Source organism: Anolis carolinensis, chromosome 6, assembly GCF_035594765.1.
Source record: "Anolis carolinensis isolate JA03-04 chromosome 6, rAnoCar3.1.pri, whole genome shotgun sequence".
In the NCBI taxonomy this organism is placed as follows: Eukaryota; Metazoa; Chordata; class Lepidosauria; order Squamata; family Dactyloidae; genus Anolis; species Anolis carolinensis.
Window position 1 is genome coordinate 91,739,879 of NC_085846.1, and position 23,905 is coordinate 91,763,783.

General features: G+C 37.9%; 1 protein-coding gene across 2 annotated transcripts in view; it reads left to right on the forward strand.

Moving 5' to 3' along the window:
• slc25a13 (solute carrier family 25 member 13) overlaps positions 1 to 23,905 on the forward strand; it is a 131,841-nt gene that overhangs the window by 77,513 nt on the left and 30,423 nt on the right. For both annotated transcript variants that reach the window (XM_008112555.3, XM_003222119.4), the window contains 8 exons: positions 1,383 to 1,529; positions 6,638 to 6,776; positions 7,650 to 7,743; positions 8,374 to 8,458; positions 11,519 to 11,603; positions 13,343 to 13,501; positions 17,877 to 17,929; positions 18,822 to 18,902. In XM_008112555.3, coding sequence (XP_008110762.2) covers positions 1,383 to 1,529; positions 6,638 to 6,776; positions 7,650 to 7,743; positions 8,374 to 8,458; positions 11,519 to 11,603; positions 13,343 to 13,501; positions 17,877 to 17,929; positions 18,822 to 18,902 — 843 coding nt within the window. The remainder of the gene's footprint in view (positions 1 to 1,382; positions 1,530 to 6,637; positions 6,777 to 7,649; positions 7,744 to 8,373; positions 8,459 to 11,518; positions 11,604 to 13,342; positions 13,502 to 17,876; positions 17,930 to 18,821; positions 18,903 to 23,905) is intronic.

Consider the following 23,905-nt stretch of genomic DNA (forward strand, 5'->3'; position numbering starts at 1 on the left):
TTGCCTTTTTATGAGTTGGCACCATTGATTCGTCAACAGAGTTCCCATTCATTGAAAAAGTGCACATGAGTCTTGATGCTCCCGCTGGCTATACACACACTAGAATCTGTTTTATCTCACACAGTTGGGTAATATGTATGCATGCACGCAAACACTCCTTTCATTTGCAAAAGCTCTAGGTTGATCCAAGGTTTTCTGGTGTTCAGAAGATACTCTTAGGATTGATTCCTCTATTTTAATGTTAGGAGGGTAAAATTAATTGATTGCATTAAAACCTCGACCATCTCACCTATTATGTACAAATAAACATAAGCAGTGTACTAAAATCAGTTGCTTTGCCAACTACTCATTGAATTGGGGATTATGTAAGTGTTGTCCTCCAATTTAGCAATTGATTCAAATGTTCTACTGTAGTTAGACCTAGCAATTGGATGGAGACCTGTTTGTCTCTAAGCATAATTCTGTTCATAATTCTAAGCATAATCCTACAAGATTCAATTTCATATGGAGGACCTTCGTGAAAAGGAGGGCCTCTCCAGTGCACGTAGCATTTTCACATCCCTTTCCATCATGGAAAATCTTATTTATTTATTTTTTGAAGTTCTGGAAGATACGGCGGCCCTCCAAGAGTGGATGCTCTTTCTTTCATACTTTCAGATGCTGCATGAAGACACTAGTGTTGTGGTTAGCTCTGCTCTGAACAATGGAAAAGAAATAAATTCTAGTAGATTAAGGTTCCTTATGAAAGCATCTCTACATTATGTACCCAAAATTGGTTAATTATTGTGGCCTATCATTCAACTCTTGAGAAACCTTGAACATACCCATGCTATGAGATGACCTGAGGATCTTCCACAGATTCTCAGACACATTTCCAGTGTTACAGCCTACAGCAGGAATGGGCAAACTGGCCATATGTTTTTGTAATCATTATTCCCCAGGCTTCTCTAGAATGTCCTTTTTGATGCCATAAATAAATGGTTGGATGTCATCTCCTGCAAACCCCCAGGAATAGTCATTCACTTTTTTTACCCTTGATCTGCTTCCCTCATGCATTATTTAATATTACAAACACCAAAAGCTTTCTTTGGGAAGAGTGATCATTTTAACAGTCCATGTGGCTCCTAAAAGGTCCTAGTATTAGAAAATTGGCCCCAAAAGTTGCCCATTCTAAGTCTATAGGTGATGATTATACCCTGCAAAACAAACTTGAAAAGGGTTGTTGTGTGTTTTCCAGGCTGTATGGCCATGTTCCAGAAGTATTCCCTCCTGACGTTTCGCCCATATTGTTTTGCCAACACTTCAAACTTGAAGGTGGAAGGTGGCAGAGTTTGTCAGTAGGCTTATTTAAACATACTTTTTTATTTTTTTATTTTTTACAGGAAATCCAACTGGAACATGCGAAGCAAGCTTTTGTACAGAGAGATAACACACAAGCTGGAAGAGTCACTGCCATTGACTTTAGAGACATCATGGTCACAATCCGGCCTCATATGTTGACACCTTTCGTTGAAGAATGCCTAGTAGCTGTAAGTTATTTACTATTTGTAGTTTTGCATAGGAACATCTGTCAAAATTGGGGTTCCCCTTGAGACAAGTAAAGAAGACAGAAGAGGGAAAGATTCAAGATTATTTTTCTGTTCCTGTTGATTTTCTTTTTCTTTTTGCTAGTATCCATAACCCAGACTGTGGATGCAAGAGAAAGGAGTTTACATTTAGACACGATAAATCCATGTAGCTGTTCATGCAAAAGTTTTCCTTTCCAGAAGATCCGTGATACTATCTTCTCAGGCCCACAGTAGTAGCCAGCAACCTTGAGCTGTATCTGATGACCTGTTGCACCATCAGGGTAAAACATTCTTGTGCTGTCTCAACAATCCTACTGTTCCCTGTTAGGGCAGTTCTGCATGAAAGTCTTGTTTTTGGAAAGCTAATGTTCTGCTTCTGCAGAGGTTGGCAACTTCTTTAGCGCCAAGAGCTATTTCAGAGATGAACGAGAAACTCACATCTGCTTTGCATGTTTTATAAATAGCTTAAATTAACCTGCAGTTGCATGAAATTTGGCATGACATCTTTTATGGAAGCCAGTTCACCTCCAGACCTTAGCTGTAGGTCAAAGATACAATCCATGTACATTTGACCCTAACAAGAATTTTTGTGCGCCTGATAATATTTCACTTTTGGGCAGCTATTTCTGGCATGCTGAGCTGTTTTGCAGCCAGCTTGAAAGTGGGCCCTGAGGTAGCCCTTATACGTCTGTTCCATGGCCTGTATTTTTCCAAACATTCCTCGACTACTTAGTGTTAAAAAATAAGCAACATTTTGCTCCCTCCATGTACCTGTTGATTAGCTGTCCTTTCCATGAATGACACCAAGGTGGTGTACAAATAAAACAGGTACACAGATAAAAAAATTAATAAAACAAATAAAAGCTATTATTATTGTCAGCCCTCCACTTTCTCCGGGTTTAGAAAAGTGGAAAAACTGAATAAAAACTCCACCTTTTTTTACTTGAGAAAACAAGGAATCTAGGAATTTCTAGGTCCTCCAGCACAGGTCTACAGTCAATTTCTGCCAGAAGTTGACCATGGAATCACACTGGAAAACAACAAATGCCTAGAAAATTGTTCTCTCTAGGAATTTTGATGTTCTCCAGGTCATCTCTGTGGTAGTTGACTATAGAGATTCCTAGAGAAAACATAGTTATCTAACAAATAAATTCTCAAAAGTGAAATCACAAATTTGGAGGGACAACTGTACTGTATTTTTTAATTGGTCTGAAAATGGGACTCTTCCCAATTTCATTAAATTATTATCAAGACAGCTTTATATTACAAAATAACGAAAAATCCTAAATTATCATACATGCATACAATAAAAATATGGAAATGTTACCTTTTTGGACTGCACTTCCCAGATTCCACCCACCCAGCAAGTATTGAGCTACAGTCCAACAGCATCTGGAGAGCCACATTCTGTTCACTCTAGTTCAGAATATGCTTCTGTGTGGTTCTGCCATCTCAGGAAAATTAGCAGTGGAAACAAAGTGTTTTCTGTGGCAGAGAGGAGAATGGCATGGTTCCCACCAACTGATTTTTCTGATGAACCGAATTTTGTACAGGTGTTATTTTTTATTTTGTGTTCTGTATTTTTCCAAAGAGGTAGGGTTTGAGATTATTATATTCTAGAATATAAAGCTCAGAATCCCCTACCAGCCTAACTATTGCCCATGCTGGGTAGAAGACTTGATGTCCACTTTGTCCCAACTTTTGTTTGCATCCATGTTGGATTTACTTCCAAACAATTTGCTAGGTGTCCATTTCACAACCAGTAGTTCAGCAAGCTTCCAGTTGTTTTTAAGACCTATGAAAAAACAGGCAGGATAACCATTCTGTTCTGTATTGTTTTCTTCGGAAAATTGTCTCCCACCAAGTTACACATGAGATTTAGATGAAGGAGGGCAGTGATAAACAAGTTGCAGGATTATGTTGTATTATAACTATATTACAATCTGCATATTTCACCAGTTTAATATAGACCATTCTGCGAGAACTAACATTTTTGGTGGTGTATTTACAGAGGTAATGCTGAAATGGGGGCAAATTGTTTAATTGGAGCTGGGAAACCCCAGTATGATAGATAAAGCAGAAAGATGTTGAAATACTAAATTGCAACAAGTCAATTCTAAATTCTGTGAAAATATTTAGCCTTGCAAAAAGACTTGGATTACTGTATACTTCTATATTTATCAGCATCAACCTGTACTTAGTTCCTTGATAGATTTTGGAGGCTTGTTTAAAGCCTTTTTTTACATTGTTTTGTTTTGTTCTCAATCCTATTTCTTACAGACTTTGTCAAATAAATCACTACCTCATCTTTATAATGCTTCGTTTCTTAGGGCTAGTACCATAGCAACCACACAAGGCATCATCAAAATGGTTCTATCCCTCTTCTGACGTTTGTGAGGACAAAAATTGCTTGGCTAACAGTGTCAGTTAGGGCAAATCTACATAGGATTGAATATGCCTTTTATCACAAAATGCAGATCCCTGAGTCCAAATCCTCAATTCTTCAGGCTCATCGCCATGGGCCGTATGATCCAATCCAGAGTTGAATAGTCTCCATGACCTCCACACAACACACTGGGTCCATTCGCCTGAACATGACTTTGTCCTACATTTTTTAAAAGTTGCAGGATGAGCCACACCTTCTCTGCATTTTGGGCCAGTCTAAACAGTTGGGCTGCTTCCAGATCAGAAGCACGCACAGGCGTTTACACAGCCATCCCGTTTTCTGATCTTAGGGGTGACCACTGAGCATGAAAATTGTAGTTGTCACCACCCGGCACCTGTAGGGACAATAGCTGGAGTGATAAAGCCATTAGAGAAAGGAGAGTGACATGAGGAAGTGATTCCTCCTTTCCCACCTACCCTCTCTGGTAAATAAGAGAGGTAGTCCAGATCAATAGGGCCATGGAGACACCATCCTGCTGCTGGGCTGGCTCAGGGCCACAATTCCCCGAGCCAGGTTAGCAGCTGTCACTCTGGACTTTGGCAATGTTGATCTGGGGTGGTCCACTCTGGTAGATGGTACCCCACTCTGAATTAGCGTTGCAATTTCTAGCTTATGTAGATTTCCCCTTCCTATTCTTAGGGGTTAAACCTGACAAAAAAGAATAATCCCCCCATTTATTTCACTGTAATCGTTTTTTGACCTTTTAACCGTAGTTTATGCTTGAGTCTGGACTCATTTTTGATTCTGCATGAAGCGTGGGCAGGGGAGCTGTTGATGGAATTTGCAGGGTTTGTTTGAGTGAACTACCAATGTTTTCTCCCCCCCCCCCCCAGCTCATGAGCATATATACCACCTTATAGTATTGTCCGTAGACTTGAACGGGGAATGTTGAGTTTGTATGTGCTTCTCAGCAGAGACAAAAGGGGTACAAAGGTGCTGAGTGAAAGGCAAAGTGTGTAATGTCCATGCTGCCTACGGTTGAGCTTTCTTTCTTTTCTTTTTTCTACTTGTTGATTTTTAGCTTAAGGGACTCAGAGGACAAGGTAAGGAAGGACTTCCTCAGAATGGGAAATGTCACTTAGAATCATAGAGTTGGAAGAGACCCCATGGGCCATCCAGTCCAACCTTCTGCAAGAAGCAGGAAAATCTCATTCAAAGCACCCCTGACAGATGGCCATCCAGCCTCTGCTTAAAAGCCTCCAAAGAAGGAGCCTCCACCACTGTCCGGGGAGAGAGTTCCACTGCTGAACAGCCCTCACAGTGAGGAAGTTCTTCCTGATGTTCTGGTGGAATCTCCTTTCCTGTAGTTTGAAGCCATTACTTCACATCCTAGTCTGCAGGGCAGCAGCAAACAAGCTTGCTCCATCCTCCATATGACTTCTTCTTACATATTTGTACATTGCTATCATGTCTCCTCTCGGCCTTCTCTTCTGCAGGCTAAACATGCCCAGCACTTTAAGCCGCTCCTCATAGGGCTTGTTCTCCAGACCCTTAATCATTTTAGTCACCCTCCTCTGGAAGTGTAATGGAAGAATGTTGTAGAGAGGAAATTTCAAGAATCAGATGACTCATTCTGTGAGAATTCAATTAACTTTTGAAGAATTTTGAGAATTCAATTAACTTTTAAAGCAGAAGAAGCTTTGCAGCATATCATTCAGTTACAAATACAGATATTGCGAGCTTTTGAACCATAGCCAGTTTTGCCTATTGTATGCATACAATTTAAATATTTTGCAAGATATTTTCACAAACATAACTTCCCCCCAACAATAGTCACTGGACAATGTTGCTCCTACTTATGTTTTTATTCCTCATATCTCTCTCTCCCCCCCCCCCCCCCCCCCGTTTTAAAATTTATGGCAGTCTGTGGGCAAAATGGTCTGCTGTGCTATGCAGAGGAGGGGAAATCCATAATAACACTCTCCTTCTCAAAATTAGTCATTTGGGTGTCTCAAAAAGATTTGGAAGATTTCTTTCCAATACTATGTTCTCCTTCAGGGTAATAGCATATGAGCATTTTAAAGATAAGAGTCTTGATTATTTCAGGGAACTGATTGATTGAGCAAACTTTGAGCTGCCTTAAAGAGAGGATTTCACTGCAGGCTCTAAGTGTTATTGGTGTTTTCTAGATTTAAATATTAAAATGGTCCCATGTTTTTCCTCCATAGCACGAGTTAATTTTTTCAATTTCCACCCCTCCCAACTCAGACATTAATATCCTTGGCATTTTTAAGCCTTTGAGATTTGCTCATTATACGAAATAAAGCAACTTATAAAACATTTTCAACTGCAACAGTATTGAAACTTGAACTCTGTAAATTACCACTGGCCATGTTGTTATAATCCTGCATATGTATTTGTTTAGGTTTCACTGGAATAGGGGGAGCAGCTTGCATGATGGTCATGATTAGCTTCTGTAACTTAAGAATCTATTATAAGTTTTTTTCCATTTTGCATTTTTAAAATCCCTTGCTACTTCTATTGCTGTTTTTTAAAACTAACAATGTTTCCAACGTATTTCTCCTTCCCGAACCCCAATGTTCAAGTTGTATGATTAAAAACGAAACCCATCTAACATGACCTTTTTCTTTCCTTACTTTCCTCGTCACATTCTTTGTTCTAGGCTGCCGGAGGTACCACTTCCCACCAAGTCAGCTTTTCTTATTTTAATGGATTTAATACTCTTCTTAATAACATGGAACTCATTAGAAAAATCTATACTACTCTGGCTGGTCATAGAAAAAACGTGGAAGTTACTAAAGGTTAGTTTGAATAAGGTTTTAAACTTTCTCTGTGAAAATTCAGTCATTTTCAGGATAACAGTGAAGTCATCATCTTCTTCTTCATCATCATCATCTTTAGTTCGACCCTGCAATTCCACAAAAATTTAGACTCTAAGCAACTTACTAATTAAAGCAGTATATGTTGACACTGGTAAAAATAATGATCCCAACCAAATGTGTGTGTTTGTGTGTTTTCATGTTTCTAGCTTTTTTTTGTCTATTACAATTATTTTTTTTGGGATTCTACCTCTATGGTCTTAAAGGCAGGATAGAGCGAAAAGTCAATGTAAAGACATTGTAAAGTCTTCAAAAACTTCCTAGGATTTGTGCCAAATTGGCAGCCTGTTAAAGTGACCTTCAAGGGTATTTGAAAAATTCCATAAACTTGTATTGGCATTGCAGTAAGCTGATCTACAAGCTTGGAACAAGATGTTATCAGGCTCTATCTAACCGCTTTTTTAGAGAACTCACTCTGTAGTGCCAGCCCTTCATTAATGCAGCCTACTGGGACGCACACGCAAGCACACTTCCACATCCCTGTCTCCTTCTCTCCCTCCCCCCTCCCCGGACCCACAACTGATTGATACCGTATGTCAAATATCCTAAATCTGGCTGTTAGCACTAAGCTAGGAGGCTAGACTGTTTCTCCTATTTGCATGATGGATAGAGTATTTAAAACATACATTTACACAGTGGCAGGAGTGCTATTTGTGGTATTTTTCCTTCTTCCCTTGCAGCATATTGGTTTCATGCTATCCGTTGGTGCTTCTGGGATATTTGTGGATAACTTTCAGTGTTGTTTGATTAGTTTCCCCTTCTGTATTCCCCACCCCACCCCTTCTTTTGTTGTAGAGGAGTTTGCTCTGGCAGCTCAGAAATTTGGCCAGGTTACACCCATGGAAGTTGACATCTTGTTCCAGTTAGCAGATTTATATGAGCCACGGGGGTAAGTTTGAAAATTACTCTTTTCCCCCCAACTTGCTATGGAAAAAAAAGGAAACAAACACCACGGCTGCACAAAATATTACTTACCACTATAAGAGAACTTAGCTTTCCCTAGTATGCAATACAGATTTATTTATTTATTTATTTACAGTATTTATATTCCGCCCTTCTCACCCCGAAGGGGACTCAGGGCGGATCACATTATAACACACATAGGGCAAACATTCAATGCCCATAAACACATCAAACAGAGACTGAGAGACACACGCAGAGGCAAGTTAACCTTCTTCTGAGGGGATGTTCGATTCTGGCCACAGGGGGGAGCAGCTGCTTCATCATCCACACTGACGGCACTTCCTCATTCCAGGTCGTAAATTAGTTAATCTTGCCTCCCCACTTTTTTTTATAAGTGGTACCTTATCTCCTACTTGATAGATGCAACTATCTTTCGGGTTGCTAGGTCAGCAACGAGCAGGGGCTATTTTTTATTTTTAATTGACGGGTGCTCACCCCGCCACGGGCTGGCCTCGAACTCATGACCTCATGGTCAGAGTGATTTAAGGCAGCTGCTCAACAGCTGCGCCACAGCGCGGCCCTATATCTCATTTTTGTGATCTCTTTGTGTCTTCAGACGCATGACAATGGCTGACATTGAAAGAATTGCACCTTTGGAGGAAGGCACGTTGCCTTACAACCTCGCCGAAGCCCAGAGACAGGTGAGATGTGTGTGGAGAGTCATGATGCATTCCTTGCCTTGTTCCAGTCCTTCCAGTCCTTAAGATCTTGGGGTCTTTGGCATTATTACATTTATAGCCCATCCACTTCTTTGTGAATTAAATATAAAAACTGTGATTTAAACGTTTACAGAAATTTTCATTAGAATTTCACTTAGCCAGGGAACAAAAAAAAGAGTGTGGGATGGTGTGTGCGCGCTTCTGTGTGCACTTTCTCTGTTCTATTTAAAAGATCTAAAATATGATTCCCTGGTAGAAATGATTACAAAGAAAAATCACGCTTTCGATTTAATCATTCGTTTGAAGCGGTTGGAATATTTGTTCACTTACTTAACTGGTTCAGTTCTCTTCCCCAGTTTATACTGTGCATGTCAACATGCATCTAGTGTATCAAGCAAAAGTATTATAGGATTACATGTGATGTTCAGTTCTTTAAAGTACCACCCTATCTATACCTTCTCGGGAGTAGGTCACATTGAGTCTAACACCTAGGTGCAGTTGTAGATTTTACTGTCTTTTTGTTACATTCTGTCTTGAGCTGTATATTGAAATGAGTGATGGTTTTGTTTAGTCTGTCATAATAGTTTGAAATCTTTTAAGATCATGGAGAAAAACCAAGAGCTGCTGCTGCTGGCCTTTTTTTAAAAAAAAAATAATGTTTGTTTTTAAATGTTTGCGGAATGGAAATCTGGAAAGTGATGTGGTGTAAAAAAGACCCAAAAAAAAGGCTTTGCCAACTTCCAAAAACTTTTTATGGGTCTCTTTCCTATATTGGAAAACTGGCATAGGCCTGGGTGTAGCTCTTGTTTTTCTAAAGCTATCACTTAAGTCAAACCAAGTTATGTATGTTGAAAGCTGGAGGGTTTTCCCCTCGCTCTCAGTACTCTGGGTCTGTGCAGAGACGCCAGTTTGACCACAATGAGTTGATGCAGGCTACATTTTTGGGTCTAATAGGCCTCAAGCCAGGCCTTCCTCACTTGGCTGCCTCCTATCGTGCCCCTCCTCCCACCCAACACCACCCTACAATATGATTTCTTTAGCCTTGATTTAAGAACTACTGTGTTAGGACAATACATTATTATTAGCTTACTCGTAAAATCTGCCTCAGAGATTACTTAAAGAGGTTGGACTGAAAGCCATGATAGGTACCACATTGGAAGCTATGCACATGTTTAGCGTTATGTCTTGGCATTGGCTTCCTGACTCTCCATGCAATACAGAAAACCTATGCAATACTATGTTGTCACAACTCCTGCATGGAAAAGAAACTTGGGATTGATTGTGTTTCTCCAATAGGAGTTCTGAGTAGTCCCAGCCAACTTTTAGGTCAACGATTTCTTGACGTTCCACACATTCCCATCTTGTATGCAAATGCTCTTTACATCCCTGATATAAATGCTCCAGCTTGGGTCCTGTGACAACTAAACCGGGCTCCAGGAATGCCTTTGAGCATAAAGTTAGGTGGCACACACTACAGTGGTTTCTTGAGCAAATTAGCACACAGTTTGAAACAGGCAATTCCTTGTGTTTTTCTTCTGTTCTCCTTGAAACTTGATGGCTGAAATCCAGCAGTTCTTTTTTGAGCATAATGAGAACCTTGCATATCCAGTAGGGTTTCTCCTCTTTTCCTCTCCTAACAAGGCCCTTTACAAATGGTGAGGAAGGATTATAGCTCATTGATAAACCACATGCTTTGCATTCATATAGGCTTCTCTTGGTTGAGCAGGGAAAGATGGATGTCTCAAACCCCTAGATGATGACAAGCTAGATGGACCATGTGTAAGATAGCTTTCTGCTAGATTCAAAGTTCAGAAGACCAGAAACCAAAGCTACTGCAATCATATTAAAGCCAGAACTCGGGAAGATTACTTTTTAGTTAAGAACAGATTCTGAGAGTTGTCGTGAAAAAGAAGATGAAGGATATAATCTTCTAAAGGTCTGGTCAGACCTGATTTCACAGTGATGGGTATTTTAGCTAATAATTACAATTTCGGTGAAACAAATTTCAAACAACATTTAAAATTGCAAATTGATGTGTTTTCAGAATGTCGTTAAAGCACCTAGAGTTAATTTTCTTATTCTCAAAAATTCTCTTTTGTCCCTGGTTTAATTCAGGTTTTTATGTTTTATTCATAGTAAATTAAAATTGAATGGTATAATAAAATTAGTCATATATTTTACTTTTTAAATGCAAGAAGCCTCAGATAGTTTTCTTCTCTATGTTCATGGTTGATATGGATTAAAAAGATCCTGCAAACTTTCAGTATCTGAGGTTTTTCTTATATCTACTATCTTTCAGTGGAAATTCAGGCTGACATAGCAAAAAGTAATGATGGGAGTTTATTTTATTTTATTTTATTTTAAAAGTTAAATTTATTATATGCACCTTACTATTCAGAGCAGGGCTGTTCTTGCCTGATTCCAGAAGCTAAACAGGATCACAGCTGATTAGTTCCTGGAAGAGAGATCACCAGGTAATACCAGGGATCTCCAGGTATTAGGCAATAATCCTGTCTGAAAACGTGGAGAGGTTTGTCACAGTTGGCAATGCTTGGCTGGATAGACCAGTGCTCCGACTTACTATAAAGCAATTTCTTCTGTGCCTATATTCTGTGCCTATATAACTAACACAAGTTTATCTTTGTTTTCAAGAAAGCAGCTTAGAACAGTAATATTTTTTCTTTATCTTAAAACCTGCCTTGGCATTAAAAATAACTCTTAGGGAAGATGGAAACAGTCTATATACAAAGAGAAACATCTAAAATATCAATTCCATTTTAATGGGATGCACTACTTTACTATATGCCTAAGAGTGGTTACTATCTGGATGGTAGATCCATTTTAGTACTCACGTATGTGATATGATGCCCTCTTCCTGTGAATTGAATTGATATTATAATACAGTGAACAAATATGTAGCTGCAGTATTTGTAAAATGCAAGCTTTGTTTTTTGTGCTCAGTTTTGGAAAACGTTAATCTGACTCTTCCCATCTTTTTCCTTCCTTGCTCCCAAATTTTCTCTTTACATGACCTACTTATAGCAAGCTCCAGGTGACGTGTCCCGGCCTATTCTTATCCAGATAGCAGAATCTGCATACAGATTTGCCCTTGGTTCAGTTGCTGGAGGTTAGTGGAATGATTGTGTTTGCTATTTGCTTTCCCTTCCCTCCACTACATAAAGAAGCTTATAGCCACAATTTGGAAAAGTTCTTTTTTTTAGACTAAGCTTACACAAATTTTCAGGGACTGCTCAAGTGGGCTCCAAGGGCTTCACATGTCTATGTTCATGCCCAGCTGTAATGTGAGAAATGAACATTTCCAAGCCTGTCTGAACTTTATGGCCATGATATCAAGTGTGCACAGCGCCTCATGCTGCAGTCCCTGGTCTCTATCCCTATAGGCCATAAAAAGTATCTTCTCATACAGTGCTGTTCACCAATGAGTCGAGGTACATGTAATAAAGAATTTGCTGAATCTTTTTCCCGCTCTAAAAAAGACGGTATTTTTGGAAATATTGAGATTCCCCAAAGCTTACTGATAGCTGTCTTTTAACTATTTTGGTTAAATAAGGTTCAGAATTTCAGCTACTATTTTGCTGTATCTGTCTGTGTTCACACTGCATGTTGCATTTCCCCCCAAATACAGTCTCACTTATCCAATATTCTGGATTATCCAACACAGTCTGCCTTTTAGTAGTCAATGTTTTTGTAGTCAATGTTTTCAATACATCGTGATATTTTGGTGCTAAATTTGTAAATACAGTAATTACTACATAGCATTACTGTGTATTGAACTACTTTTTCTGTTAAATTTGTTGTATAACGATGTTTTGGTGGTTAATTTGTAAAATCATAACCTAATTTGATGTTTAATAGGCTTTTCCTTAATCCCTCCTTATTATCCAACATATTCACTTATCCAACGTTATGCCGGCCTGTTTATGTTGGATAAGCAAGAGACTACTGTATATCTAGATATACTTAGGTTTTCTATTCCATGAAAAAGAAAGACACAGCACTGAGCTCCTCCAAAAGGAAGTTTCTTTTTGAAAATGTATGATTCTTTTAAGTTACCAATACCTACAAGTTCTAGAGCATGGAAAGAGGCTTTAAATGGAGTTCATGGGGTCTTTTACCATCAACTTTGTCTCAAGGCTGTTTATAATAGTGGCAAAATTGGACTCATAATACAGCAGAGTATGGCCACAGAGGGAAGTAATTAATTCTTAAGTTTTTGAAGAAGCTAGGGCTCAAGAAGCTAGGACTTCTTCTCTGGTGCCCATAAATAGCCAACATGCATGCCACATCAAAAGCCTCCCAGAAATTCAGGAAGCATTTCAAAAGAAGGTCTAGTAGAAAGGAGAAATGCTTTTCAAACAGGGAGAGCAAAACCTGGAAAAGTTATCTTTTAAATTGTGACTTCCAGCATCCTCCAACTAGCACAGCCAGTAAGTAGTCATAGCTCAACTCCAACAAATCTCGGGAGCTTCATGAAAGAGGTATAGGACACTGGGCTCACCCAATAAAAATATTTTAACTTGAATGCCTCATTTAAACTTCTGGCCAGAAATTGTAGAATTATAAACAGAGCAGGAAAAGGTTATTTCATTTGTATTACAACTCCCAGGATTCCCCAGCCTTCATGGCCAGTAGGTTTACTGGCTGAGAGATTTGAGGAATTGTAGTCACAAAAAGTAATGTTTCCAAGCCCTCATGAGTGTGAATATTCTTGTTGGGCGTACGCAGGCATTCCTACAAATGTTTGCTGGACTGTGGTGTATGCATATAACACTATTTTCAGAATGAACCTAATAAAACTAGATGCAGAAAGACATTTCTGTTTGTTTGTTTGCCACTTCACATTAGCTGTTGGAGCTACTGCAGTATACCCGATTGACCTGGTGAAAACTCGGATGCAGAACCAGCGCTCCACTGGGTCGTTTGTTGGGGAGCTGATGTACAAGAATAGCTTTGATTGCTTTAAGAAAGTGCTACGTTATGAGGGATTCTTTGGTCTCTACAGAGGTTAGTATTCAAAATTTTCTTACTTGAATCTGAGATTTGCTGTCAGTTTACCTATCTGTATTTATGTTTTTTAATCTTGATTTAGAGCAGGCATTGCTCACATTTTCTAAGCTTGCATTGCAGAATTTGAATGTGAGTTTGGTTGTAAACCTTAGTGTTGCCATAAAATATGCTGCTGTTTTTGATCACATCCTTTTGCCTTGGGGCCCTTCCACCACTGGAATATTGTGCCTAAAGTGTTTCTGAAATTAAAGTTTGCTTTTGAGGCAAAAGGGACTCCCTTCCCTTGAAATATACTGTGTTTTTTCACAGCATGTTTTTCAAAACCTAACCAGTTTCTTTAGGAGCAACTTACTTGCTAATAGTTAAAAAGAGTGAAAGTTGTTGCCTTGTTTTTCATTCAACTAAATGTTCTTGTAGCTTGTTTGGGTGAAGTTTTGACAGGTGATTTCTATTTAGTAGAGCTTTATAGCAAACAAAGCTTTGAAGAAAACATCTGTTTGATTAGATATACTGTACAATATAATTTATTCTATGCTAATTCCTGACTCCTTTTTTTTTAAAGCCACACATTGATGCTTTCAGGATGTTGGCTTTTACACCATTTTATTTGTTGCTCATTGTTGCTTTATGCTGTAGCAGTTCACAGGGAATGGATAAAGCTTCCTTAACAAAAAGTCAAGTCCGGAATTTGGCACAAATGTCTGCGTTTAGGGTGTAGGGCAGGGGTCCCCAAACTAAGGCCCGGGGGCCGGATGCGGCCCGCCGAGGTCATTTACCTGGCCCCTGCCCTCAGTTTTCTAATATAATATATTGTAAGGTAAAGGTAAAGGTTTTCCCCTGACGTTAAGTCCAGTCATGTCTGGGGTGTGGTGTTCATCTACATTTCTAAGCCGAAGAGCCGGCGCTGTCCATAGACACCTCCAAGGTCATGTGGCCGGCATGACTGCATGGAGCGCCATTACCTTCCCGCCGGAGTGGTACCTATTGATCTACTCACATTGGCATGTTTTCGAACTGCTAGGTTGGCAGGAGCTGGAGCTAACAGCGGCAGCTCACGCCACTCCCGGGGCTTGAACCTGGGACCTTTCGGTCTGCAGCTCAGTGCTTTAACGCAGTTTGCCACCGGGGCTCCATAATATATTGTATATACATATAATATTGATAATAATATTATTATGTAATACAATATAACACTAATAATAATACCATATAATAATATCAATTATATAGTCTATATTACATATGATATTACTAATAATATTACAGTATAGTGGTATAGTTTAATATAGTAATATATAATGCTAATATTGTGCTATGCTAATAATATAATATATTGTATGTACATATAATTTGTAAGCCACTCTGAGTCCCCTTTGGGGTGAGAAGGGTGTGATACAAATGTAGTAAATAAATGCAGTAAGTAAATAATAAATAAATTTTAGACTTAGGCTCACCCAGTCTGAAATGACTTGAAGGCACACAACAACAACAACAACCCTAATTAACTTGACTATCTCATTGGCCAGAAGCAGGACCACACTTCCCATTGAAATCCTGATAAATGTATGTTGGTTAAAATTGTTTTTATTTTTAAATATTGTATTGTTCTTTCGTTGTTGTTGTTGTTGTTGTTGTTGTTGTTGTTGTTTTTGCACTACAAATAAGACATAAGCAGTGTACATCGGAATTTGTTTGTATTTTTTTCAAATGATAATCCGGCCCCTCAACAGTCTGAAGGATTGTGGACCGGCCCTCGGCTTAAAAAGTTTGAGGACCCCTGGTGTAGGGTAACAACTGAGAAAACTTTGGATCCCACTTTTTAACAATTTCCAACATTAGATCTCCAACATGGAAGGGAAGGAATTCCTAGGGATGGGGGCAGGACATCAGGGTCAGATCATTCTCTCAGCACTCTTGGAGATCTATGATAACCTGAAATGCCTTTCCTGGGAGCAAAGAGTTGCACCCAAAGTGCCATCCTTGTGTTCTATTTGCAAGATATAGATTAACCTACTTTGCAGAGACAGAGATCAATGAGAAAATTACTATTTAAATGACACAAGAAAAATAGTCATGTCAGCAGGCATGGGCAAACTTCGGCCTTCCAGGTGTTTTGAACTTCAACTCCCACAATTCCTAACAGCCTAACAGCTACCAGCTGTCAGGAATTGTGGGAGTTCAGGTCCAAAACACCTGGAGGGCCAAAATTTGCCCATGCCTGTGTTAGAGAATATAAAATTGTTGGTATTACCAACATGTGTTGCTCATCTACCAGCTTTTAAAAGCATTTTACTGTTACACTTGTATTGGCAATTAATGATATCTATGAACTCCCAAAATGATTTACTTGTGGAATGTTAATTCATTACATCGGCCCATTTTGTTGTTACTGTTTGCCTGTCCATTATAATGGTATCTCAACATGGAGGGAAGACTCCCCTTGTAGTTAGCAGCACATACTTACATCTTCCAATTCTAGGAAGGGGCATACCTGACATAAAAGTCAAAGCTGTTAGTAAGCATTCCTGACAGTTGTACCTATCTTGATGGAATTTGGAGCGATGGAACCAGAATTACACCTAAACTGTGAATATAAATCTTTTAGGCGGGGGTGAAACCCCATTCAGAATTGGTTGGCACACCTCCAAACCCAGGTTAGGACTCTTGACAGTAAGCACCTTCATCTTGTCTAAATTTAGTTTCAGTTTGTTTTTTCTAATAGCATATTACCTATCCCAGGCATTCATTCAGAATTCGCTGTCCTTAAAAGGATACTTAGGTGTTATCATACCTTGGGATGATATCTCTCAGCATTTCATGTTAAACAACATTGAGGGGTAAATGGAACCTTATGATATCCAATTATAACTATGTCAACTCTGTATTCTCTTCTGAAACGGGTTTGAAATGGGTCTGGGAAGTGTGTGCCATCCAAGACTGCCTGGAATTGGAAGGCAATAATCCTCTCAATCACCTTGCCCATAAAAAGGAGATTTGAGACAGGCCTGTAATTAATTGTGAAAGTTGTCTTCAAAACTGGTTCCGTGCACAGTTTAAAGAAAGAGGCAAACTCAAGTATTTCAAAACAAGGGTTTGGAAAGCTCTTATTTGGACTCTCGTCTCCCAGTATTTCCAAAGAATAATTTTTGGAAAATATAGTTTTTGACTGCATTAGAATTCTGACTATGTTGCTGTCTGGGGAATATGAGAACTGCTGCTGAAAAAAGTAACATCTCTCAATTTTGAATAAAACCAATAAAATTAAAGTGCTCTGGACTTCAATTGAGAGATTACTTGACTTCTCTAGAGACTAATGATGAACATTGTCAAGGCAGAGAGAATATAGCTTCGCTTTCCTGTGTATTTTCAGCTTCTTAGGGTCTAGCATCAGCTGAAAAGCAGACAAGAAGAGTTAAAGACTTTTCAAATAGCAGGCAAACAGTAGTTGCAGCAAAATTGGTTTGCTCCAAAATCAAGCATCAACAGCAATCTCAACAGCTGTTGAAAAAGAACAAAGTGATAGAATAACCATAAACGTTTCTCATTCTCTCATTTGGAATGTCTGAAGATAGATACTTCTCAAAATTGGCATTTAAAAAAATCTGTAAGCTATTTTTACTCAAGCATCGAAATTAGTATAACTGCAGTTTTTTGTTCTGTTGACTTCCTCAGCATAGTTGCTTAAGCAAGTGGTAAATTATCCTACAACACACTCTTGTTCGTGAAAGTAATCTCGCCTCTCTCTTAGATATACTTCTCTCCTTTCCCCCCCCCCACCTTTCCGTGAAACCTTTCTGTGACACTTGATTTACTATCGTCTTGCAATATTTTATTTGAGAACAATTCAAATGAGAAATCCAATGTCAAACATGAAACACAGCTTCCTGACTATATTTATACACTGGTGTGCTTTCTTCCTGTATTTTGTGTATACCTAGGTAAATAAAGTGGGCTCCTAAGTTTAAATTCTAAACAAGATGTTTGTTATGTAGTCATTTGATCATATAACAAGATATGAAGAACATATGAAAACATCCTATTATTCAATCAGTCCTTAGGCCTATGTAGCTCAGTATGGATATTTTCCCCAGTTTACAACCCATTCACAATGATGCATTAATTATTGTACACCATTGCAGGTTGCACAAACAAATCTCTCTGATCTTTAAAGTGTATAAGCTCTGCATGTGTATGTGTATAATAGACTCTGAATTGTGTGGTTTATATTGTGTTTTTAATGAAGTGTCTAGGTACTCTTGTTAAACATTACAGTTGAACATTGCCCTAATACTGGCCCCTTTTTAGGATGGCTAACTTCACACTTACCTGTTTGTATGCTGTGTTTTATATGGTATTTCTGTGTTCTTTACAGGTCTTTTGCCACAATTATTGGGTGTAGCCCCGGAAAAGGCTATTAAACTTACTGTAAGTCAAATGCAAAATTTATAGTTCAGAATCTATTGTTTTATATCTTTGAATTTTCCAGTAAGAAGATTTATGCTGAAATATTGTAAATGCTTATCTGGCAGTAAATGCATTAACTCAGTGCTGGTTAACTCTGAGTAGATATTATAGGATTGTGTCGAATGGGTTCTTACCTGCTTTTAAGCCTGCATAAGTATATATTTAATAGTTTCCTTGGATAAAACTATGTTTGAAGAAGGCAGTATATATAAACAGCATATTTCCATAAAGCTGCCATCCAAAACCCACAGGAACGAATGTTATGACACTTGCACATGTATTATGTTGTGTTAGGTTATATTCCTATAATATAAATTTAGATTATGTGGGGTCTTTTGGATGATAAGTTAACTAATGAGTTTTGCCCAGTAGCCTCATTTGAAATAATCACTCTTATTCAGTAACTGCATTATTTATCACAGAAAGGAATAAATCACAATCTCCATCTGTACAGTTTCCTATTAATGCAATAAAAATAAGTGTAGCATAACAATGGAAACCTCTTTAAGAGTTGAAATTGCAGTTATGTATTCTCTGACTTAAAAGTAAGTAATCAAATAATTAGAACTTATTTTCAATATAAGCCTGAAAAACACTAAGATATTTTTCAAGAAATACTGACAATTGTTTAAGCAAATGCCTGAATTATTTTATTTTTGTAGCTAAGTATATGCATCCATTGGTATCTTAAGTGATGTAAATCTGGTTTTAAGCTTAGTAAATGTACTTCCTAACTGTGTGCATGTAAGTGTTATAGTAATAATAGACATAGAATTTGTATTTATGTATAGCTATACTTAAAAAAAAAACAGATCATGCTTTTTCTCATTTGACTGAATGTTTATTCCTTAAGATGAACGATTTTGTGAGAGACAAATTCAGGCTCAAAGATGGTTCTGTTCCTCTCCCAGCAGAAATTCTTGCTGGTGGCTGTGTAAGTATTTCCTCTATTTTTCTTTATTCAAGAAGTATTACTGTATTTGTTATTAATGTAACCACAAAAATTGGAGGTTTGGGTTAAGTCATGGAGATAGTGAACCTATATGTTTTTTTTTTCTTAAATAGTCAAACTGATCCTTCTACTTACCGTTGGCAAAGATTGTTAGTGGTTTTAAATCCAGTAGTAATTATTTGGGCATCTTAGTGTAACATTTTAAAGGCTCATAAAGAATTAGTTCTTATACTGTGGGTCCTGACCCCGAATGGGATCCTCTTAACTCAATACTGGGATCACAGAAAACTTGGCAACAATAAAAGGCTGCTGAATACCACCCATTTACATGAATCCGTTAGCAATAACATGCAGTGTGGACTCTGCAGAAAATGCTTCAGATGTTTAGCAAGTCCTGCAAATGCTTATTTATTATCAATACATGTTTGATTTTTCAACCTGTTATATATACCTGTATGCCTGGGATCACTTAGAAATGTCTTGGGCAGAAAGGGATTCTGACTGGGAAAAGTTTAAAAGGTCCTGTCATGGACTAAGGCTTTTTACTTGTGTTGCATATGAAGTTACCTAAAAATTAATGTAATATACACTTTCCATTGCAACATCACCTCTGCCTTATCATTTCTTTTCTTCCTACTTTCCTTCCCTTGTCAGCTATGCCTAATCCACAAACTTTCCCACTTATATTTGTTGTAATACGAGTTTCACAAATGGGAAAAACTGCTCAGCAAAGGTTGTTGCCATAGTGTTGTTAGTTTGCGTAGCATTAACCGGTCATATCATAGGTTCTACAATGTCGGCTGTATATGAAACTCGTTACACAAACCCTGTTTTGCTTTCATGGGGTTTGTATCATAATGAACAACCTGCGTTTCCATTCTCTAAATGACAATATTTCTCCTGTTTAGCTTTGCAACAGCAATTCCTATAATTATAACAAGCACTATATCAGAGGAGGAGGGTATTGATTTTGTCCAAGCAATTATAAATCCCTTTTTACATGAAATGAACTTTTGTTCAAAGATGAATGCCGTTTTAAAAGACAGAGAGTGCTGTTCATTTAAACTGGCTTTGATCAGCGGGGCAAGGGAGCGCTGGTGGACTTGGAAGCTGACTGGTAAATTTCTGCTGTCATAAGAAGGATGAGGTCACTCTTTTCCAAGCAATTTATATCTCTGCCGAAAAGAACATGGAAGTGCAAACCAATCCCAGCAAAACAGTACCGTAATAACAGGAGAAGAAGGGATTCATGCCGTTGTGCGTGCAGAAAGCAGGCTGCAGTGAGCGCCTTTGAAACTATATTGGTTCAGGGTTCATTCCTGCAATTTTCCAGAGATGAGGGTGATGTCTCCTCGCTCTGTTTGATCAGTGACCTTGATCACACATCGCCAGGTAGGCTCACCTGTTTTGTAGCTGGGAAAATTCAGGGAGGAGAATGATTTTTTTTAATCATCAAAGAATATAGGTCTATTAAAAATTCATAAACCAAAATAGCAAATAAAACAAAATACTTGTCAGTACAGCAAAAATATCAAATGACCTAAATCTAAAAGCACACATGTTGATTTTACTTTCACATTTGTATTTTATTTATATGCCCCCCACCTATAGCCCATTCACCTTTTATTTGTATGTATCCCATTTATTTTGTCTACTTGTTTCAATGTCATGAATACGTCTTAAACACATCTCAAAGCAATGCTCCAGCTCTCTTTTTCAATAATAAATTATTTCCTTAAACAGGATAATTTGTTAGCCATTTTTTTTTTTCAAAAATGCCATGTATGCCAAATATCTCCCTTGGCATTCATACACTAAAATTAATTGTGTTATTCTGCATAATTTCCTGGCAGTGGAGCTTAGGTGGCAAACAGCCCACATTTCCCTTTGAATTGCGAGTGTTTAAAGGGCATAAAGTATTGCCAGGTAGATAGGATAAGACTTGTGTTGTCTCCCCATGGGTGGTCTTGTTTTGTGATCTTTCTGTAGCTCTTTCAAACCTGGCAGCATGGAATTGAGATGGTAATGCTCTCCTATATTGTGTGAAGTCTGTCTTTCTTTCTTGCTAACATTCGATAGATGTGAGATACCGCATTTTTAAGTGAACGTAGCCTCAATCTGAAAGCCTTAGTGCCTTGTGTCAAGGAAGTGGGGTCATTTTCTGTTCTTTTCTTAAACAATGAAGTGCTAAGTCTACAGTATAAAGGGAGAAGGATTTCATAATTCTTGCCTTTTGAGCTATTTTTCTTGCCTTTCCCACTTGCTTTTTTGCCCTTATTGGAGAAAAGAGTCAATTACCACAGTCTTTCCTCCAGTGCTTATCAAAGTAGGACACTGCAGAAAAGAGGCATATAATGAAAGTGTTTAAGAAGCCATGTCTTATTCTCAAATTCTCAAATTTTAGCCTTTGTATATTTTTAAACTCCCTTCCCTATCCACTGCTACTGTCAGAATGGTGTGCTGTTGTTCCCAGATTGATTATTAACATTTTGGTCTTTGCTCTTCTTTGCACCTTCGCTGTTCTGGTTACCAAACTGTGGAATTCCTCCTTAAGAGAGTTCTGCTTAGATTTACTGATTTTTTTTTACAGCATCAGACTGAACTTAGAAAAATTAAAACCCAATTTTAAGAATTTAAATTTGTGTTGTAAAATGTAAATTGGAGTTTTAAAAATGCAAACCAGATTTCAGGGTTTTTTCCCTTAAGCTGTGATCAAATAAGAGCACAGGGCAAATATTTCAGAATAAATACTAACTGTGCAACTTCTAATTATATTATGTGAATTTAAGTTTTATTTATAATTGGTTGTTTGTTGTTGCTTGGTGTTGGGATTGGGTGGGTGGTTAATTGTATCCTTGTCTGCTTTTGTGGTGAGGCATTGAATGTTTGCCTCTATGTGTTTTTAGTGTGTTGTAATCTTCCCTAAGTCCCCTTGGGGAGAGAGGGCAGAATATCAATAAATTATTATTATTATTAGTAGTAGTAGTAGTAGTAGTATTGTTATTATTATTATTATGTGTTACTATAATAATGGTTTTAATAGTGAATGTCATGTTTTTAAATTTTAATGTGTATTAGTTTTAATTTTAATTTTAATGTTTATTTTAATTTCGTGTTGTTTTAAGGCATTGAATAGTAGTCTATATGTAAAGCTGCCTTGAGTCCCCTTTGGGTTGAGGGGGCGGGATATGTATAGTAAATAAATAAATAACAGATGTTTATGAAGATGGGAAATAACCTAATCATGCTCATTTTGCTGAATAGCATATCTGTTTTGAAGAATATAATATCCTCAACCTTACTTGTCTTTAAGTGCTAAAGAACAAGAGGGAGAATGGATATAAGTGATATAGATACCATTTTTATTAATAAAAGTTAATCTGGGTAAAAAGAGAATAATTGCTTAATGCCTACTTACTAATGAAACCCAGCTCTCTGGATATGTGTTAAGGTTATACTTCTGTGAAAAAAGAAGGCTAAATAAAATCTTCCTCAATAGTGAATTGTATCTTGAAAATGGAGTCCTCTGGAGAAGCAATATAAACCATAATTTAAACCACAACTTAAATCAATTTGATTTAAATCAAATCAACCCTGGCACCGGGAGACGTTATTTTTTTATTAGCACAAGCTTTTAAAAGAAATGTATTCTTACAGGATGTGTTTCATAATTACCATAGCCTCTTCATGCTGCTTTGTCTTTTGCTTGGAAGATGTTGTTTTTATTTAGGCTTTCAAATTGGTATTTTAAAGTCTTGTTTTGTTTTATCGAGTTTGTCACCCAGAGTGTCGCTGCGCTAGAACGACTCAACAGAATAAACAAAACAAATAATACGATACAGTGATAATAAGTGCAGAGCGCTCACAGTGACTTGCCGCAGTCGAAACTGTACAAGACTCCCTATGATGATGATCTATAAGAGTCTGTTGTAATGCTGAAATGCAGAGGAGGAGGAGGGGGGAGCGCTTGGCGGTCTGTGCAAAAAGACAGGAGAATTTCAGTAACAATGTATGCTTGTTTAGGGGTCTCCTAGGAGGCAGATAGCTTGGTTTACAACACTTCTGCACACGCCTGCTCACAAGCAACTCTTCATCGGTTGAATGCAACTCAACCTTCCTGTAAGAATTGTAGCCTTTAGGGTGGTTTTGGTTTGCTCTTTAATGTCATTACAATACAATTTAAGGGATTTGTTTTAGTTCATATTTTGGTAAATTGATCCCGTTTTAGAAACCTGTCTGTGTGCTTTGTTTGTCTTTAAAGGAACCAACAACAATAGCCTCTAGAAAAGGAACAAGTGTTTCAAGTGGCTCAACAGGTATATTGTCCTGATGGAATTCAAAGCACTTTGATGGGGTCAGTGTCAGATGAACAGTGGCGCTTTGCTATTTGGTGTGTATTTGGTGTGCATTGACTTCTGAGTCACTGGGGAGCTCACCTTGCAGGCTGATTACTGTGAATTAGTACACATGATTGGCTTTTGCACTTGTGTTCACAAAACTGCTTGTTTAATTGAAAAATCACCCTTCAGTTTTGGAAAAATAGAGGGAGTTTGTTTCATGACCCAAATACACAGCCAGTTCCATATTCTCATTAAGAGGAAGAATCTTCAAAAGTTATTTTGGATCAACATGCCAGCTCTTTTACATCCAAGTGCTAAAATATATTTCATCCCATTACATCATTTTAAAAAATCTCTGTTGTGCCTTGTTAAGGCTTACTTAGTTGGTTAACTTGCAACGTAAGTTCTGTGTTGTGCTCTTTGTATGTTTAGTGCTCTTCTGCAGTTTTATAAAAATGCTTTAGAGCTTCTCACATAATTGCAATGCACCTAACCCTTTATTTGCAGGGCTGTTTAGCCTGGCTATAGAAGGTGTGAAGTATAGCTTGCTCTGTAGACATAAAGAACTTAATTTCTCAGTATTTTAATGCTTGCTTTTATAGCTCTCTATTTAATAGAATTCTCTTAGTGTTGTAATTTCTGAGA